Source organism: Lathamus discolor, chromosome 6 (genome assembly GCF_037157495.1).
Source record: "Lathamus discolor isolate bLatDis1 chromosome 6, bLatDis1.hap1, whole genome shotgun sequence".
In the NCBI taxonomy this organism is placed as follows: domain Eukaryota; kingdom Metazoa; phylum Chordata; class Aves; order Psittaciformes; family Psittacidae; genus Lathamus; species Lathamus discolor.
The window spans coordinates 17,844,174-17,862,658 of NC_088889.1; the positions used below are offsets into that span (position 1 = coordinate 17,844,174).

The 18,485-nt window shown below is 36.6% G+C and overlaps 1 protein-coding gene across 5 annotated transcripts in view; it reads left to right on the forward strand.

Annotated features, from left to right (window-relative positions):
- SIPA1L1 (signal induced proliferation associated 1 like 1) overlaps positions 1-18,485 on the forward strand; it is a 227,194-nt gene that overhangs the window by 160,940 nt on the left and 47,769 nt on the right. For all 5 annotated transcript variants that reach the window (XM_065683010.1, XM_065683013.1, XM_065683014.1 and 2 more), the window contains 3 exons: positions 6,688-6,862; positions 14,045-14,148; positions 15,323-15,480. In XM_065683010.1, the coding sequence (XP_065539082.1) occupies positions 6,688-6,862; positions 14,045-14,148; positions 15,323-15,480 (437 nt within the window). The remainder of the gene's footprint in view (positions 1-6,687; positions 6,863-14,044; positions 14,149-15,322; positions 15,481-18,485) is intronic.

Here is an 18,485-nt window from a genome sequence, read left to right on the forward strand (position 1 = left end):
GGCATTTAACGGTTCTGAGTACGAAGACCCTCTTTTTTTGTCCTTTTTGCTTCTCATGATTAGCTTGCTCTGCACAAAATTAACATCTACGTGATTTCTTTTTGCTGTCAGTCTAACATTGCCACCAGAAATTTGAAAAATGTCTAATTATGTGCCCCACAAGGGAGAGAATACAGCTATTCTAAACAGGTTTATAGGTGACTATCATGAAGACTTTGATAGCTTTTTGTGGTTTGATAGCAAACTTTGTGGTTTGCTTATCAATATGGACCAGATAAAGATATCCCCGGATAGATACCTACCTGAAGCAAAACTTGGGCAAAACACTTTCTCCTCTAGTTAGTTTCAGAACCTCATTTATTTCACCAAGATCATGATGCAAGAGGATGAAGAAATGAGTAGCTGTGGTTACTGCAGGATATCCAGACTAACACAGGATTGGTTGTGTGTGGTCAGCCCATGGTAGGTACAGTTCAGTGTTGTGACTGACTGTGACCAACTGTGGGTCCCTGGCTAAGGAAACAAGAACAGGACGAGCATGAGTGATACTTTCCTAGCTCCTGATATAGCTTTTAGGCTTTTATAGGGCTCTGCACCTCTGCTTTCCCAGTTTGATGACTCCTAGTTTTGTTAGTCATTCTCCCATAGAAGTTGTTCTGTACTTCTAATCATGTTTTTGCCTCTCTGGAATTCCTCCAGTTTTCCTCCTCCTCCTCTCCCACAGTTGTTTCAAAACAGTAGTTTTTAAAATGGGGAAAATTCTGGTTTAGTATGCTTTATCTCCTCCTTCTCTAATAATCACTGATATTTTATTTGCTTTATGGCTACTACTGAACATTGAAAGCGTGCATCATGAGCACCTACGGTCCTGTTCCTTAGGGGTGCAAGTCAGAGCTCATTGCTGCAAATACAAATTTGAGTATCTTTGTACCACGTGAGTCACTTGAAGCTTTACTTGCACCGAAGCTCGTCTGCTGTTCTTTTGCCCAGTTATGGACTGTTGTCCATAAGTTCCTTTGGTATTTCTCATAGCTAGACTTCAACTCCAGTGCTGTAGAGGAATAACAACTCAGTAATGTTAACAAACTTAATTCCTTTATTATTCATCGCATCTATCAGATTGCTGAAGTGTATTGAATACTGTATGTCCAAATTCAGATCCCTGCCTTACTGCACTGAATGTTTTCTTCAGCTCCTTTTTGTCTTTTAGCCAGTTACGTATCTAGGGGAGTTCTTTTTTCTGTTCCCAAGCCATTTTTTTAAGACTTTATGAAGAAAAAGCTTTGTTAGATGTCTCTTAAAAATTATACTCTGTATAAGCTGTATTTTTTCCATGTATTTATCAACTCCTCCAGAGAAAAGTACTGCAGTAAGCCAGTGAATAAGTAAGGTTGAGGGGAGATGGGTTTACCATGTAGCCTGCTAAAAGGACAGCATCTGTACATGCTTATGCTGTTCAGTGTCACTGTTCTTATGGCCTTTTAAGGTCCCTTCCAATCCAAGTTATCCTGTGATGCTTATAAGTTGGAGGGCCTGTATGTTTTCCTTGGATGATTGGAGCAGTGGTTCCAAATATGCACATACTTAGTTTAATGATTTGTTACACAAACCTAATCTGCCCTTCATCCAGAATCAAGTTTGTCAGGCAGTTGAATACTCAAGGATATATTTTTTCAGTCTTTTTCCAATGTTTTCTGTTTCAGCAAGAAAGAAAATGGCATTTAATTCAGCCTGGTTCCATAAGTGATTGGTTTGGTTTTGAAGATCAGTACCTTCCAGATATGGTCATCAAGAACCTGCAATCTCAGTAGTACTTACGGGAAAATTTTCACATAGAAAAAAAAAAACAACCTTAGCAGAATGTTCTTTTTAAAAGAATTGCAAATTATTTCTAATAAATGCCTAATTTGAAACATAATTTAGCAAGTGGGTTATTTCTATAAAAGTGTGAGCTTAAATTATCCTTCTTTTGCATATCCTATATGTCACTGCTTCCACAATATGGTTTGTAGTATGGTTTTCTGTTACTACTCAGACTTTTGAAAATCATTGAGGATAAGTGATAGTTAAAACTGTAGTATCTGCATCAAAGTATTGTGGTAATGAAACAGTTTGACACTTCTAACAGAAGAAGATAAGCACACTGTACTAATTAGAAGCTGCATTTTTTATCAATTCCAAGCTAACAGAGGAATGTGGGTAACAGCTGCTCTACTAATTAGGTACACAGAATGTTTATCACTTCTTGCTGAGTGTCTCACTGTTTCATTACAGCATAAACAGGTGCCTGTTTGATATAGCAAATAAGATGTTTTGGAAATTAAAGAGTTAAGCGTATAAAGTGACATTAGCTGCCTTAGCCATTAAATTTCATCCAGTAATCCCCTTCATTAAGTCAAATTCACATACACCTATTACGATCAAGGTAGGCTATCTTTATTTTATATTTGAGACACATTTTAAGCAGTTGGTTGTTTTCATATTTAAGAATTTGCATTTCTTTATTTGAATTTGTCTGCTTTCAGCTTCCAGACTTCTGATATCTTTCTCCGCTACATCTTAAAAGTCATTTTGGTGTGACTTTTTTTTTTCCAGCAGAGGTTTTTGTACTCAGTGATTAAATAATCTGTTGGTCTTGTTTGCGATAAACTAAACAGATTGCACTTTTCAGGTCTCACTGTAATGTATTTTCTCACTGTAATGTATTTTCTCTGAATCACTTTTATGGCTGAGCTCTGTCTCTTGTACTCTTTCATCATCTGCATATGGCATCCAGTGTCAGAATGGGAATATTTTTTTGTCCCAGTTTTGGCACTGGTGATGTACATAAGTTACATTCTCTTTACTTCCCCTTCAATTGCTGGAGTCATGGTAACATCTGCTTTTCTGTGCATGTGGCCCACATTGCTTGTCACCTAGCTGTTCTTTTATTTGCTTTATTAAAATGCATTCATTAAAATGGTTCTGTTAAAAAGCAATCCGATCATTCCGTAGGGCTGTGCTATAGCTTCCTGACTAACTACCATCTACTAATCTTTGCATTGAATGCAGAGTTCATGGCAACTTTAGGTTTGCTCCCAAATATGATTTAAAAATTTGAATATCACAGAATTACTGTTTTATACCAGTAGAAGTTTATCCTTATTGCAGTTCCTCATTCACAGAAATATTATGAGATGTCACTCGGCTTTTAATATAAATCCTCATTTATAATAGAAACTTGCTGACTGGTTAAATCCAAGATATGCTTTCTGCTGTCTTTCTCTGGGTGCTTGACAAATACTTGAAGTGCACTTTTCCCACATAAATATGTAAATACCTTTAGTTTATTAAAATGAAGCTGCTACTTTAGGAGTTCTGCCACAGCACATTTTGTCCTTCAGCTCCTTTTTTAGCTTTTCCTTGGAGTTAATGTACTTCCGAGGATCCTAGATTTATCAGAAGAAGGTGTAGTACTGGGGACTGCATGCCTTTCTTCCCCCGGATCTGCTTTTCTTGATTCAGTAAATGAGCATGTGTTGTCCTTATGAAAACCCTTTTTTCCTATGGTTCAGGAAATAAAACGCAGCTAGAAGGCATATCCTGTTCCTTGCATAGTCCTTATTTAGTTTCTTAGGCTGTGACATTTTCAAACCAATAAAGGACAGTTGTTTGGTTGCTCTTCGATGCTGTGGATCACATTTATGTTTATGCCCTTAAAGCAACTCCTTCACCTGAAATTGAAGCTTGAACAGCATGTGTGTGCTTGGTACGAATAGTTTTATTGGCCCTAACTTGTTTAAATAAAATGACTAGAAACTGTTGTAATTAGCAGTGCAGCTAAGGTATTGTGGTCCCATGAAACACTTCTACCCATCGTATTTCCATGGGAGTGGACAGGGAGCATATCTGAGAAAGAAACATTTCTAGAACGGTCCAGGACAGGACCTGCTACTGCTGATACGAAACTGATGACGGTTGTTCTGGCAGGAGCACCAGCAGGGCCACCTCTCATTACCTTTCCTCTCTCCTCCCCGCGTGTCAGCAGTAGCTGGTCCAGGCTCTCTGTGAGCACATAGCCCTGTCAACAAAGGCACTAAGTTTGGCCTACTGTGCGGCAATAAGCTCTCAATGAGTGCGATCATGTTTGCTAGCTATGCAGAGTTGATAGATGTGCCTGCAAACCTCATCTAGCGTCTGTGATCATGCAGAATGTTTCACTAATAAAACCTGCATTTATTTGTATCTGGATTTAGCATTGTGCATACTGATGATTGTTGTGAATTTTCATAGTCTTTTTTGGTTTTTTTTTTTTTTTTAGTGACTGGAGAGTTGAAGTAAATAATCATAATAATAAATTGTAGCATTAATTTGCATATGCTCAATACTTTTTTTCCAATAAATATTTTTGCTTCAAGACCTAATACTTCAGTGTCCAAAATACATAGTTTCATTCTTAAAGGTCAATGTTTTTGATGATGAATGCTGAAAGAGCATTTTTCTTTTATATTTACACAGAAAGTATTTCAAACAATTAACAATGGGAGAAAAGGAAATAGAAACATTACTTCAAGGCACAAAACTGATTCCTCCCACCCTCTTTTCCCCCTTCAGTTGTGATTTTGGAAGTTGGCCAATGAATGTTTCCTTTGTAAGAAATAGAGTGATTTAAGCATGTGCTGGGAGTTGGGGTGGTTCAGCCTGGAGAAGAGAAGCTCCAGGGAAACCTTGGAGCATCTTGCAGTATCTAAATGGGGCCTGCAGGAAAGATACAGAAGGATTCGTTATCAGGAGTATAGTCATAGAATGAAGGGCAATGACTTTAAAGTGAAAGAGGGTAGATTTACGTTAGGTATTAGGAAGAAATTCTTTCCTGTAAGGGTGATGAGGCTCTGGCACAGGGTGCCCAGAGAAGCTGTGGCTGCCCCATCCCTGGCAGTGTTCAAGGCCATGGTGGACGGGGCTTGGAGCAACCTGGTCTAGTAGAAAGTGTCCTTGCCATGGCAGGGGGTGGAGCTAGATGAGCTTTCAGGTCATTTCCAACCTAAACCGTTCTGTAATTCTATGCTGTACTCACATTTTATTGTGAGATGTTTGGACATATTTAGAAGATGTAAGCCAGGTAATCATTGTGTCAAATGATAAAATAAGGGAACATTCTGAAGGTGGGGGTAGGGGGGAGAAAAACAGCCTAGAACTGTGACTCATTACATATACTTGGCTTTAACAGGAATAATCATGCCAAGTTGATATTTACCCTTCTTTTTTCCCCTCCTTGTTTTCCTGCTAATACTTTACCCCTGTCATCATTCATCCTTTGTAGTAAAAGAAGAATGCAGTTAAGTTGCAATCTTGAGTCTAATTTTAAAATTAACTTCAATTAGAGGCAGGGTAGGACCACTTCTGAGGGCTTCTAAATTATGTCACTGTAAATATAAGTTAAAAGTAATGAGTTCCAGTTTGTGTCCACATCTTCCTGCAAGTTTCAGAGTCTTCTGTCTCATGACCTGTGACAAAAGCTTTGAGAGCAAATCACAGTGTATTCATATGACTTTGCTTCCAGTGCCCTTGCAAATCACTGTTTTCAGTTCCCACTAACCTGTAGCCCAGACTTGTGAATTCCATGCAAGTTTTCGTAGTCTTGCTTGTGATTTTGCTCTGGCAGATATGCTTGGTATTTATTTAAAATGGAGTGTCTGCAGAAATTCCTGTGTGGGAGGAAAGATTATTTACCTTGCAATAAGTATGCATTTTTACTTGGTGAATTACTCCATGGCTCTCCTTTGTGCTCTGCTAGTCAGAGTTCCTGCCTGTGACACTGGTTTTGGAGATGGCAGTAAGTGGCTGTGGGTGCTGCTTGCTTCCCTTCTGTAACTTCTGTTTATGTAGTCCACACATAAAAGGCACAGATGTGGTTCTTCTTATGTGTGCATCAATTTGGAATGGGTGGGAACAGTTTGCTTTGAAGGATCACACTTATGGTTGGGTGAAAAATTACTTTATTCAGATCCTCAGTTTCCGCTGTATTAGGAACATAACGCACCAAATTAGAGGGAAAATAGACATAAAAAGCACAAATATGTTTGACTATCTCTGCCAGTAAATAGTATCTTTAAAGAATTAGCAGCATTTCTCAATTTAGCTATTTTTTGTTACTGAATTTCAGTCAGAGAAGGCCAACTGAATGCCACGGATATGTTAAAAATTTCTAACAGGTGAATGCACTAATATGAGAAAAATATTTATCTTCTCCTTGAAGTGAGGAAATGTTCATTTTGTCACTCATTATAGAAACGAGCACATGCTGTGCCGTACCCTTCTGCGTGGAAGGTTTAGCATGGGATAGTAACCATGGTACCAGCCTGAGAGTCAAGTTCCTGGCGTTTCTCAGCCAACACTTTCCATGTGACTCAATGTAAGACATTCACCATTTGCAAGCTGCAGTGTTTTTCTCCTGAATAAAAGAAATGTTAATGTTTATTTTGCTTGAGAAAGCATTTTGACATCTTCAGATGAAATATGCTGTCATCAAGGCAATTATAGTGGAAAACAATGAGGAGCTAGGCTAACATTTGAAATTAGACTGATAATTAGGTATTTTTTTCTTTGTGTGTTATGGGTTTATTAAAATATGTTAAGTGAGTTCAGTAAATAAGTTGCTGCATCATTTGGTATACATGTAAGATTTTAATCTTTTTCTCATTGCAGTTAAGTTACCAACTTAAAGTGGGTATCATGTACTGCAAAGCCGGGCAGAGCACTGAAGAGGAAATGTATAATAATGAATCAGCTGGTCCAGCCTTTGAAGAGTTTCTTCAGCTTTTGGGAGAAAGAGTTCGACTCAAGGGATTCGAAAAGTATCGTGCTCAGCTGGATACAAAGAGTAAGGCTTTTTCATTTAAATTTTTTTCACCCTTAAGTGAACAAAATACATCATGTGATCACTAAGTGATGTTTAATAGAGTTCTTAAAGATAACCTCTTTGCCAAAGGAAGATAGTTGCTCAATGTTAGAAGTGAAAGCAGAGCAAGTATGTAAATTTATCCATACTCATACGGTCTTTCAACTCTGATCATTATTGGATTTTTGTGCTAATTTGGTATGAAGCTATCACTAAAGCTGCAACAATAAACCAGTAAATATGGAACCATTATTGGCATTGCAAATCCATCATCAGTGTGTTGCCTAACAAGTAATCAATACAGTTGGTAGGTCATAGTTTTTTTAATGATATGCTAATTGTCTGTCACTAAAAAAAGTTTTGAGAACCCATCTGTGTAACGCCCTTGACAAGCTGATCCATTGCTTTTCTGTTGTCTGTTGCATGTAGTTTTCCTTCTAAGCAGTTTTGCCTTACTCGTGCTATCAAATATTTTCCTCCCTTTATGATTTTTCTTTTGAGTTATGGAAATTAATCTGGAATTGGCAGTTATATTATCAGCTTTAACTGCAAACCATATCGCAGTGGAAATATGATCTTTGACAGTATCTATAAAAGAAACCCCCTGCGTTTGGAATGAAGCTTGTGAAATACCTGTTTATCAGCTAGCATGTGCTATATTCAATTTGTAAATCAATTTAAAAATACGCAGTGAAATTTTGACCTGTCCTCTTTTTCTCTGAGTATTAAAAGTAACCAGTTCCTATGGAAATCTTTTGCTATTTTGCTCACTTGCAGCAAAGGAAATTCAATAAGGAGCTGATTCATAAAAGCTGAAAAGCTTTCATCAGCTCTGTGCAGCAAAAACCGTGCTCTTGTCATGGGTCTCCTATCATGAATAGAGTAATTTGCTCTGCTTTACTGCTCCACTGTTCTACTTTGTGGCCTTCATTCTTACAGGGATCACGTTGCCATCTCTTTGGGCTGTTCTTGATCGCCCTAATCATCAGAGGGTTATAAAACTTCCTGTGGTTTTAAACCTAACTTAATAGCCATTTCTCCCACATTTACCACTGAGCCTGGTTTCCTTTAGTTGCAATACTTATATTCCCTCTGTATTTACTCCCTTGAGAGCATGTACATGTTGCAGTTGTGTCTCCTCTATACTTTTGTCCTGTTATCCTTAATAAGCTAAGTCTGTCTTACTGGTATGAGGCATGGATTTCTCTGCTGTCCACGCACACATACGCTGTATTACTTGGTAACTTTCCTCTCCACTCATCCAAGTTTTAATTCAGTCTCTAACATTTTAGTGGCTAGGATTATATACGCAATTCCAGATGAGATCCAGGCAGTTTGCTGTAACATTTTCTTGCCTTTACTGGAAATATATTGTATGGGTTTTTCTTTCCTGCAGCCCTCGAGTGTTATTTTATCAGTTATGAAAATAAGCTAGGTCAATAATCAAAAGTTTATGGAAAACAGAAAATACTTATCTTTTCGTAGCTTTTGACTTTATATAGTGACCTTCTTGATTACTTTCAGTAGATAAAGTAAAATCTTCTCTTCCCTCATTTCTGGTTAAGACATCTGAGGAAAAAAAAGCAAGCTTTTTTTGGTGTCAGTCTGCACAGTTTTCTAGTACATGTAAATACTGTATGATTAAGAGTTGATTCATCTGTTCAGATATACCCATGAAAGCTTTAACTGTGTAACTGTGTCTTAAGTACTTGTTGGAAATTTTCTTCTAAGCAGCAGAATTTTCCACTTACATTTGGAAAAAAAAATTGGTCAGGTTTTGATCTTATGTACTACAATATAGTGCCCATTGAATGGATAGGTATGTAAACTTCTATTTGACTGAATCTCTCATGGTTTTAAGAGTGGTGGTCTTGTAACAAATGTTTTCTACGCAGTATTGACAGCTGACATGTCTTCATGTTGCCCAGTAGACCTACCAGCTCTATATCTAAAAATACAGGTAGGCTTTACATGAACACTTCACTGTAATTGGAGAGAAAAGGGGATGCTCTGAGTGGAATTACTGCTTTAATGAAAGGTCTTCTATATTTTCTTTCAGTCAGGGTTTACACACTCACGTACATGGGACCTCATCAGCTAGAACTGCTTAGGAACTTCTAAGTTATCTGAAATCTTTCAGGTTATGTTGTCTTCAGGCTTACCAAGGAAACAGGCATACATGAGTTTTTAGAAAGGAGGTTTAGACAACAGCAGATGTGAACAATGGCAGCAAACTTCTGTGATTAATCTTGATGGTGGTGTTTTCCTTTCTGCCAATGGGCAAAGGGGGCCCAGCACTAAGCTCTTTGGATAGCTACATTCAGAAACCCTTATTGCATATTCTGCATAGGAAAAGTGGGGGGGAGTCACCTTGTAGTAGGCAAATGCCTAAAGACCAGAGATGGTAGCAACAGCTGCATCTCATATGGGGAGTATTTGAACAGCAGAGTAGGTGGCAGGGAGGTTGGAACTAGATGATCTTAAGGTCCCTTCCAATTCTAACTGTGCTATGATTCTGTGGGCAGTACATCTTCAAGAGCTACACTAAATAATCAGTCCTTTCTCCCTTGTCAGAAACACAGAAAGGCCTGCACAGGATATGGTTGTGGTCCTTACCATGACTTAGGTTTATAGGGTTTTGTTGAAACAGCTAGGTCTGCAACTAGGAAGCGAGCTTTTCCCTTTTCCAGCTCTGTGCTCTTCTGTTGCTAGAGATCACTGTAATGAAATAGCTCTTGCTCAGGAAGTTTTCCTGCATAAAAATTCTGTTCAGTGTCAGCACAGTTAATGGCAAAGATGCTCTTAGAAAACAAATGTCTGTTCATTAACTTGTGAGAAAGGTCAGAGCTATGTAGGCTACTTTGTTAGTTCCTGTGCCTTTGAAAATACTTTGCAACCTATGAAAAGCAGATGGTTGGTGTAAGGCACAATGAAAGATTTTCTCAGTGCGGGGGGGAAGCTGATTTGTGTATGTACTCTGCAAATTTTCACAAGATGTTTTTAATTTATGCAAATTCAGAAAAGTAAAATTGTTCCAGCAAAAGTCACTTCCAGAACAGTTGTTATTCTTGGTAATTTTTAGAATTGGGGGCCTAATTGGTAAGTATCTGAAACAGAGACAATTCTTAAAAGGAGGGATCTCATGCATCCTGTTAACTGAAAGCCTATTTAAGTATATTGGATTCTTCAAGGGCTTTAGCTTTGGATCTCTGCCAGTACCACTGTGGAAAGAGCTGCCACTTTTAAAGTTTTGTTTGTATATTTCTGGAATTACCAGAGGGGAAACAGTATCTCCTGGCAGCCTGCAGACTTTACATTGGAAATAGAGCTTGAAAATGTCATGTATCCCACGGTTGCTAGGAAGTTTATGGGCATCACTTTAAAGTAATAAACATCATAGCAATCTTTCAAATTATAACTTCAGTTACTTTATTTCCTAGTTGTAATACATGCTTTATTTCCCTCCCCCTCACTTAGTCTTATTTCTCTATATTTTAAATAAGTAAATTGAACCAGCTAGATAATGCTAGGCCTGGTAGTCTGGTGTGTGTGTCCAGCAGAGTGGTACAGGAAATGAAGATTTAATTAATGTGAGTTGTAGGAATTTGAATTATCTATTTGATGAGATTATAAAGGTGGCTAATAATGGTAGGCTTCTTTATTAGATGTTTATACTGTGTGACTTCCTGGTCAAGACATGAGAAGAATATAAATGCAGCACAGAAGATACTAAAGATTAAAATCTAGGGAATTACTGGACTCCAAATTGACATTTCTATTAGGGGTTATCAGTAAGTCCCAGTGTTTCTAATGAAATAATACAGATTAATAAGAGTAATTTCTTAATTTGTACTACTTGACATCTTTCCAACTGCATGGAATAATTTACTGCTGGGTCTGAGAAATTCACTGGGAGGAAGGCATATAGTCAAAGGAGGTCAGAGGTCCCTTGACTGCTTAAGAAGCTTCAATGGGAATGGGTGGAAGTCCATCTGCATTTCTCTGTTTATGTTGTACATATACTTTTGTATGATACAAAATAAAGGGTAGTGTCTGAAAATGACTTGGAAATTACTAGAAGCTGAATGTGAGTGCTTGGTGTAATCCTCACGTATAACAGAAAGGAGAACTGCTTTGACAGGCCAGTAACTACGAGAAACTCGAAATAAAGCAGGACTAAAGAGCAGAGGTAAACGGGGAACATTAAGCTCTGAAACTTCTTAGGTTTGAGTCTTTAATTGTGAGCACTGCTCCAGTTTGTAGCAATGGCTGTTCCTTCTCCTGCCTCATCAGTATCTTTTTTTTTTTTTCCTGCAATTCCTTGCAAGTTCTTCGAAACACTAGGTTAGATTTCTTACTTGTACTCTTTTTTTACACAGTTTTCTAGTGCAAAGGTTTTAAGCCCTGATGTAGGGGCAGGCTGATAATGCCCTGTGGCTTCAGCAAGGTGAATATCAACAATATGCTGTTGGTGTCGGTCACAGTCCTGAGCACTGCTGGTTTTGGAAAAAACACACAGGAAGCTGTTAAGACAGTCCTTGTGAAGATAACTGAGAAGCATCTGGAAAGACAGGAGAAGAAAGTGAATTTTAAAAACTGAATAATGGTGGAAGGAAAAGATCAGCTAAGTAACCAAATCCAGCAATGGGACAAGACTGTGAAGGCAGCATCAATAGGTATGCCGTAAACTGAGAGCAAGAGGGGATGTCTGCAGTATAAAAAGGTGCTAATGAATTTCTAGATCCTTTGGGCCTCTGTTAATGCAAGGAAATCAAAGTATATTGCAGTGCTGGCTTCCACTTCTGACCTCGAAATGCTGGATACTATGCCAGTGTGCAGTCTCGGATCTTACTGCAATGGCAGTGATTTGATATAATGCTAGACCTGTAATTACTGTCGTATACATCAGAAGTAGTATTCTGGATTTGTAAGGAAGAAGAAATCTGAATGATGAGAAAGATGCGTAGTCTCTAGTGGATATAGACTTCTGTAGCTGGATTTGAATACCAGGGATTTAAGCTGTGAAGTACTTGGAAATAATTGGAATCATTAAATCATTTTCATTGGAGCATTTATTGCTTAGTTTGCAGAACCAGTGCTGTTCTGAGAACTTTCTTCTGTCTGAAACTGAAGTCCATCCAGGAACATTGAAAGCTTGGCTTAAATGCGTAGGTGTTCTTGTAGCATATATATTGTCAGATTTGCTTTATTATTTTTTCTTCACCACAACCCCTTTTAGGCCCCTTCCCCATCTCTCTTATCCACTTCCCTTTCTTTCCGCACCAGCTCCCCCTATCCAGTTCTTTGTTATATTTTTTGTAGTGCTCTAGTATGAAAGATGATGCACATGTCAGCATATTTGTCAGTTGGGCAAAAGCCAGTAAGGACTGATGCTGATGTTTAGGTGACTTTCAGGTGCATCTGTCTCCTTCAGTGTGCAGTGTAGTGATTGGGCAGAGGATAGAGGCTGCTGTGAACTGAGTGTAAGATGAAATTATTCCCTTTCAGCTGTCCTGCTGCTGTAATTAGCATTAAAAAGAAAATATTTAGCAGTTAGCTAGTTTTTCATAATTGCAACTTTGGGATCCCTTTGCCCCAACTCAATCTTACTGAAACATGAACTGAGATATGTGGGGTTTTTGTTTGTTTTGTTTGTTTGTTTGTTTCAAATACAATTCCAGGATTTTTTTTCTCTCCCCCTCCCCCCCCCCCTTTTTTTTTTCTATATAGATAATTTGGAATTGCAAAATTTCTGTGTAGGTAGAATCTAGAAGACCATCCATTTTATGGAGGGTGTTGTGGCTTTTCATTTACAGCAAAACTGCCCCTCTTTTATTTGACAGAAAAGTGAAACTTCTTGCTAAAGCTTTATACCCAAAAGCTGGGTAAATGAACTGTATATTTATTTTACTGTAAATGCCTCAGCATTCTAAGAGCTATTATCACCATAGTAACATAATCTCTCTGCTAATAAAAAATGCCAAGGTGTAGTATTTAACAGCTTTTAAAAATACTTTGCTACAAATAGCTGAGATTATATAATATAGTAGGATGTTTCTATAATTTCAAATAACCAGGGTGCTTTTTTCCATGTATAAATTGAGTTATTTTTAAAAATTGTTTGAAAACGGGCTTTTTGCACAGTGGACAGAAGTTAAATATAATGGAACATGTTCACTGTTTCAGCTTTAAATGTGTTACTCCTTAAATTCATGGAACGTTTTTCAAGGTCTTTTTTTTTTTTTTTTTAAGAGAGAGAAAAAGCAGAAAAAGTTCCCAATTTGTCTGTAATAAAGTGTTGCCTAAAACTAACACTTTGTAAACTTAATAATATCCCATCTTCTTTTTTTCTTTCTAAACTTCATAATCCCAGTTTTTATCACTTTTTTTCCACATGGAAATTTCTTTATCCATATATAATTGGTTTTTGTGGCCTTTTTCTGGATCCCTTCTCTTTCTTCTGTATCTTTTAAAACAGGGTGGCCAGAACCAAAACAGGTGAGGGTACCTTTGATTAATATACTAGCATCATAATGTCATTGTTGTGGGTTTTTTCCGTCATCAGCTGTATTGTCAGCATGCTAGCATCCTGTTTGGGTTTTTGACTGTTTCTGTTTTAGTGAAGGTTTTCTCTGACTTCATTACAGTTCATTTAGAGTCCTGATACTTCAGTTTTAAAGAACCCATTCTTTTCTTTCATATACTGTGGGTTATGTCTCCATTGATATTTAATTATGCATGAGATCATAGTATTCATTCACAGTATCTACCTTTCCTTCTGAAGCCATTTTCACATTCCTTACAGTACAGTTTCATTCTGATTAGCCTGAGATAGTAGGTGGTGTCTGAAAATTATTTCAGATTTTGTTACCACTTTTCATTCTTAAATAGGCTGTTTTATAATGTTTTCTGGTAGATTCCTGTTCCTAACAAGTTCTTAATTGGAAAAAGTAGACAAAATGACACTTGCCATCTCTGTGTGTCATTTTCTTTGGCAGGTGAATAAACTCTGTGTAAGTTTTTACTTGCTAACATTTCAGCTAGGATCAAGTATAAGTAATAATTCTTGCCTTGCCTGATGATTTTCTTTGAAAATAAGGAAACTCTTTGTTCTTAAACTTTTTAAAATAATGTTTTGGTTCTCTCTTTTTTCTTTAACTGCAGCTGATTCAACGGGTACTCACTCTCTATACACAACGTACAAGGACTATGAAATCATGTTCCACGTTTCGACTATGTTGCCATATACTCCAAACAACAAGCAACAGGTAAAACAGACCATGCGTAGTTAAAATTAACTTTTTTTCCATCTCAGAAGTAGCTGAGCTGTTGAACAGTATTGACAACTTTTGTTTATTACTAGCAAAGAAAACCCTCAAAGAATCAAAAGTATCAAAACTGGCCATCTCTGTGTTGGGAAGATGAGAAAGCAGATCACTGTAGGTACATCATAGGTAGATTTTTCTCCAAGACACTTTTCTGTTTAATTATGCATTATTTACTGAAACTCGTATGTAAATATACAATAATGTCAGTAGTGCATCTCTGTTACAGTTAATGCCTTATGTCAAAAGGGACATAGTACTTGACGTGATTTTTAACCTTCCTTAGCAAAACAAATTGCACTTAAAGGATTGCATTTAGGAGCTTAAATATGCACAGAATCAGTTTATCCAGCATATTACACAGGAAGACACGAGACAAAATACCTTTTTTGTTTGTTTGCTTTAATTTTTTTCTATTATAGTGAAGAGACACGTAGGCTAACCTGCTTTGGTACTCTGAAGTACCTGATCTTGTTAAATACTAGGCCATCTTGTTGCATATGAGATGCATGCATTTTATGCTAGAATCAATGTTATTTTGTGTTTCTGCAAGTAAAATAGAAACGTCCTTTGACAATAAAAGGTAACACAGCATCCTTTACAGCTTGCTTTTGTACAGTAAATGTTATACTACTTTCTCTTTCCCTGTAGTCTTGGATTTACTGAAATAATCCTGTCAGAAAATTATTATAATGTGTCTTAAGAATAGTGACAAATATCTTCAACTTCAAATAGAACCTGTTTCTGGCTTGTAGAAATATGTAAAGAGAGGAATGTCTTTCACCTTCCATGTATCACTGATTACTCTGATTCTATCAGGTTTCATTGTTGTTTTTCCTCTTTGTTCAGCTTTAATTTTTTCCAAACAATCTTACTGAATATTACATGTAGAAATGAAATTGTTATGAAAATGCCCATGTCATTATTATTTATTTTTTTTTTACTGAAATTTACTAGGTTAATAACTAAGATTCTGGTACTTGTCATATCCTCAACTGTTTCATGTTTCAGCTTTCATTTCGAATAAAAAAAAACCAGTATCTATAATAATGAGACATAAATAATTGAAAATTGTGAAACAACTGCATTTTAATGTATGCATCTTTTTTTGTTAAAGCTTCTAAGAAAACGACATATTGGAAATGATATTGTGACAATAGTTTTCCAGGAGCCTGGAGCACAACCATTCAGCCCAAAGAACATTCGATCCCACTTCCAGCATGTCTTTGTCATTGTAAGAGTGCACGGTCCCTGTACTGACAGCGTTTGTTACAGGTAGCTATCGCTAATTTCAATGAAAACATGAAATTTGAGTGCAAAGGGAGGTGTCAGTCCTCTTTTAAATTCTCAGCAGAGAAACTTAATGAAAGGTAGGGGTCAAGGGATTGAATTGCTGTTCGTGAGAATTTAGAACGCTTTCTAAAAGGAAATAGATGCATGAGTTTCTAAAGGAAACACACCTAATGATGAAATCAATGCTTTTAGGGTATAGGTATACACAGACACACATACTCTCTCTCTATATATATGTATATATAAAAAATTTGGGAATTATTTTCAAATTTGTTCTTACTTCCTTTTTATCTTCTTCATTAAGAATGTGCTAGAAGAGTATTTCTATACTGGTTCTTATGAATTCACTTTTTGTTCAGATAATTTATGCAGGAGCTTACATTCCATTTTTGAAGTTAAGACAGTGAAAAAGTATGACTAACCTTTCAGAACAAAACTAAGCTCTCTGAAATGTTTTGTCTGAGCTTCTTCATTTCTTATTTCAGTCTGACAAATAAATTCCAGAGCATTATGTAGCAAAAAAAAAAAAAAGCACTTAGTGTGACCTTAATATTATTAAAATAAAAAATGCTAATCACTAATAACATATAATAAAGAATTGCAAGAAGTAGCCTTAAGATTAACTAGTCTTTACTGAAATACAAATGTTCACCTAAGCGTATCACTCAGTCAGCTGCTTATTTAGAGGAAGAGGTAAGACTGCAGTATCTGAGATGGTCTGCTCATTATTTTCAAGTACGTATAAAAAGATTTAAAAGCTTTTCACTTTCCATAAGTTTTTGGTAAAGCCCACACAGAACTTGTGGAACTGATGCTGATGTTTGTACATATATTAAACTCTGCTGGAGTAGGCACATTCATGTTGCTACTCATTTTAAGGCAGCTTATTGACAAATTTCACAGCTACATAATTTATGTGGGCATACCTTGTTCTTAAACTTTTAGACATATGTTTCAGCTCTTATTCTGTACAGCATCTGATTGTGAAATAGAGGGAAAGTAGAAAATACGTCTAAAGGGCTTACCAGATGCATTTTCCATTTGAACTGGGTATTACAAACTCAGAGAAAGATCTGCTTTTGATTATTACTTTAAATAATATGACTGCATATTTTCAATTTCTTTTAAAAGGTATGGGAAAGATTTATACTTCTTATACTGTAATAAATCTGAATATCTCAGGGTTCTGTTTCTGACCTTCAGACTTGTAAATTGCTTTCATTTTTCAAGTGTTCACAACTACGAGGGCTGGAACCTTACTGGTTACTATTAGTGAACAAAATTTGAGAATTTCAGTGTTAGGGAAGCTACAGGCTTAAAACTTACTGAGATGGAGAGCAGGTAGGAAAAAAAAAACACTTGACATGCTTCATTTTGAGGTAGGAAACGACCAGAGCATTGTATGTTCTGTGTATGTACTGTCTTTAGCATTAAAGTGTTTCTTTTTTTTTTTTTTTTCTTTTTTTGTCCTCTTAGTGCAGATGCTTGATTTAAATTTGTAGAACTCCATTTTGAAAAGTTTTTCTAGGAAACTGTTCAAACTAAGTTTGACCTCTTTTTTAACTGAATTATTTGGAACAGTTTCATAGATTCATAATTCTAGACAAAACAGGAAGCCTTGTTGCATAAAAATGCACTGGATTTTATATTAAAAACTACATAAAAAGAATAAAATCATACACTGTCTTGGCCAGTGATTCTTCCTCCCAACTAAAATAAAAAATATTTCAAAGGTCTGGCTTCTCTGTCAGCATCATTCACATTTCAAAACTTCAGTAGCAATTGTTACAAATTAAATTCTTATTGCCGTGATCGTGATAATGAAAACCTAATTAAACAAAATGTCACTGGTAGTTTTTCATTACATTCGGTAATTTTGCTTTAATGTGTAGGCTTCTGTCTCTTAATAGCACTTCCTTTATGACTACTGAAGATGATCAAGAGTCAGATCACAGCTATGCATCATGAGCACCCCCTGTTGTGTACTTTTAGATACATTAGCATACATTTGAAGGAAATATGACATCTTTGAATATCAGTTGCCAGAAAACATAATTAAAAATAAAAAACAAACAACAAATCCAAAGCAAGTAAAACACTCTGCCACCCAAACCCGGGCGATATGGTTAAAAATTGGGTGACTTAATTTTAATTTTTGGTGTTTCCTCCAGTCTTCACTAGTATTCTGTAGGTATTGGTTTGGGAAGGTGTAGAAGGGGGCAGAATTATGATTAAGAATTCAGGTAAGTTAGAACAAAGTTAAAAATAATACCAGTCTTCCAAATAAAACACCACATACATTACTAGTGTTCAAGTCCTCTAACATTTTTCTTTATAAAACTCCATTGCAATGGTATTTTGGCCGGATTCTGGTTGTTTTTTCAGATGCAGTTACAGATATGTGGTAAATCATATCTGAACTGTTGGAGCATTTCTTGTCACAAAACTGGGGAACTACAATGTCTTCTTGGGACAGACTGCCAGGTGATTGATACTGGACTCTGATGGCAAATCTTGAGTGATGTGGAATCTTCAGTGTTACCAAACAACTCTCATCCATTCTGTATCAAGAGAATTGACCAGGGAGAGTAGCTAAGCTTGTCAGCATTCCCTAAGGCAGTCTGATTGTCAGTCTGTCGCTTCATATGGAAACTAAAAGGAAGAGTTGAAAAAGAAAGCCTCTATTTCTAATATGTCTCCAAACTTGTAAGAAATTTCTTAGTTATAGTATTATTGGATTCTGCTTCTATCACTTGCATGCCATATTAGCTAGTTTAGTTTTCAGTCAGAAATTTAAAACATACTTAGTAGTGTGATGTATATATGCTTTCAGTTGGCAAGACAGCTGTCACAGTGAAACTGGCCTTGTGAGATGACGTTGTCTTTATCTTTTTAATGTGTCTATTTTATCTATATTTCTGCTATTGATCACAGACTTCACATTGCTTCCAGATGAGCCTTTCAACTTTAGGTAGCTAAATTTTATA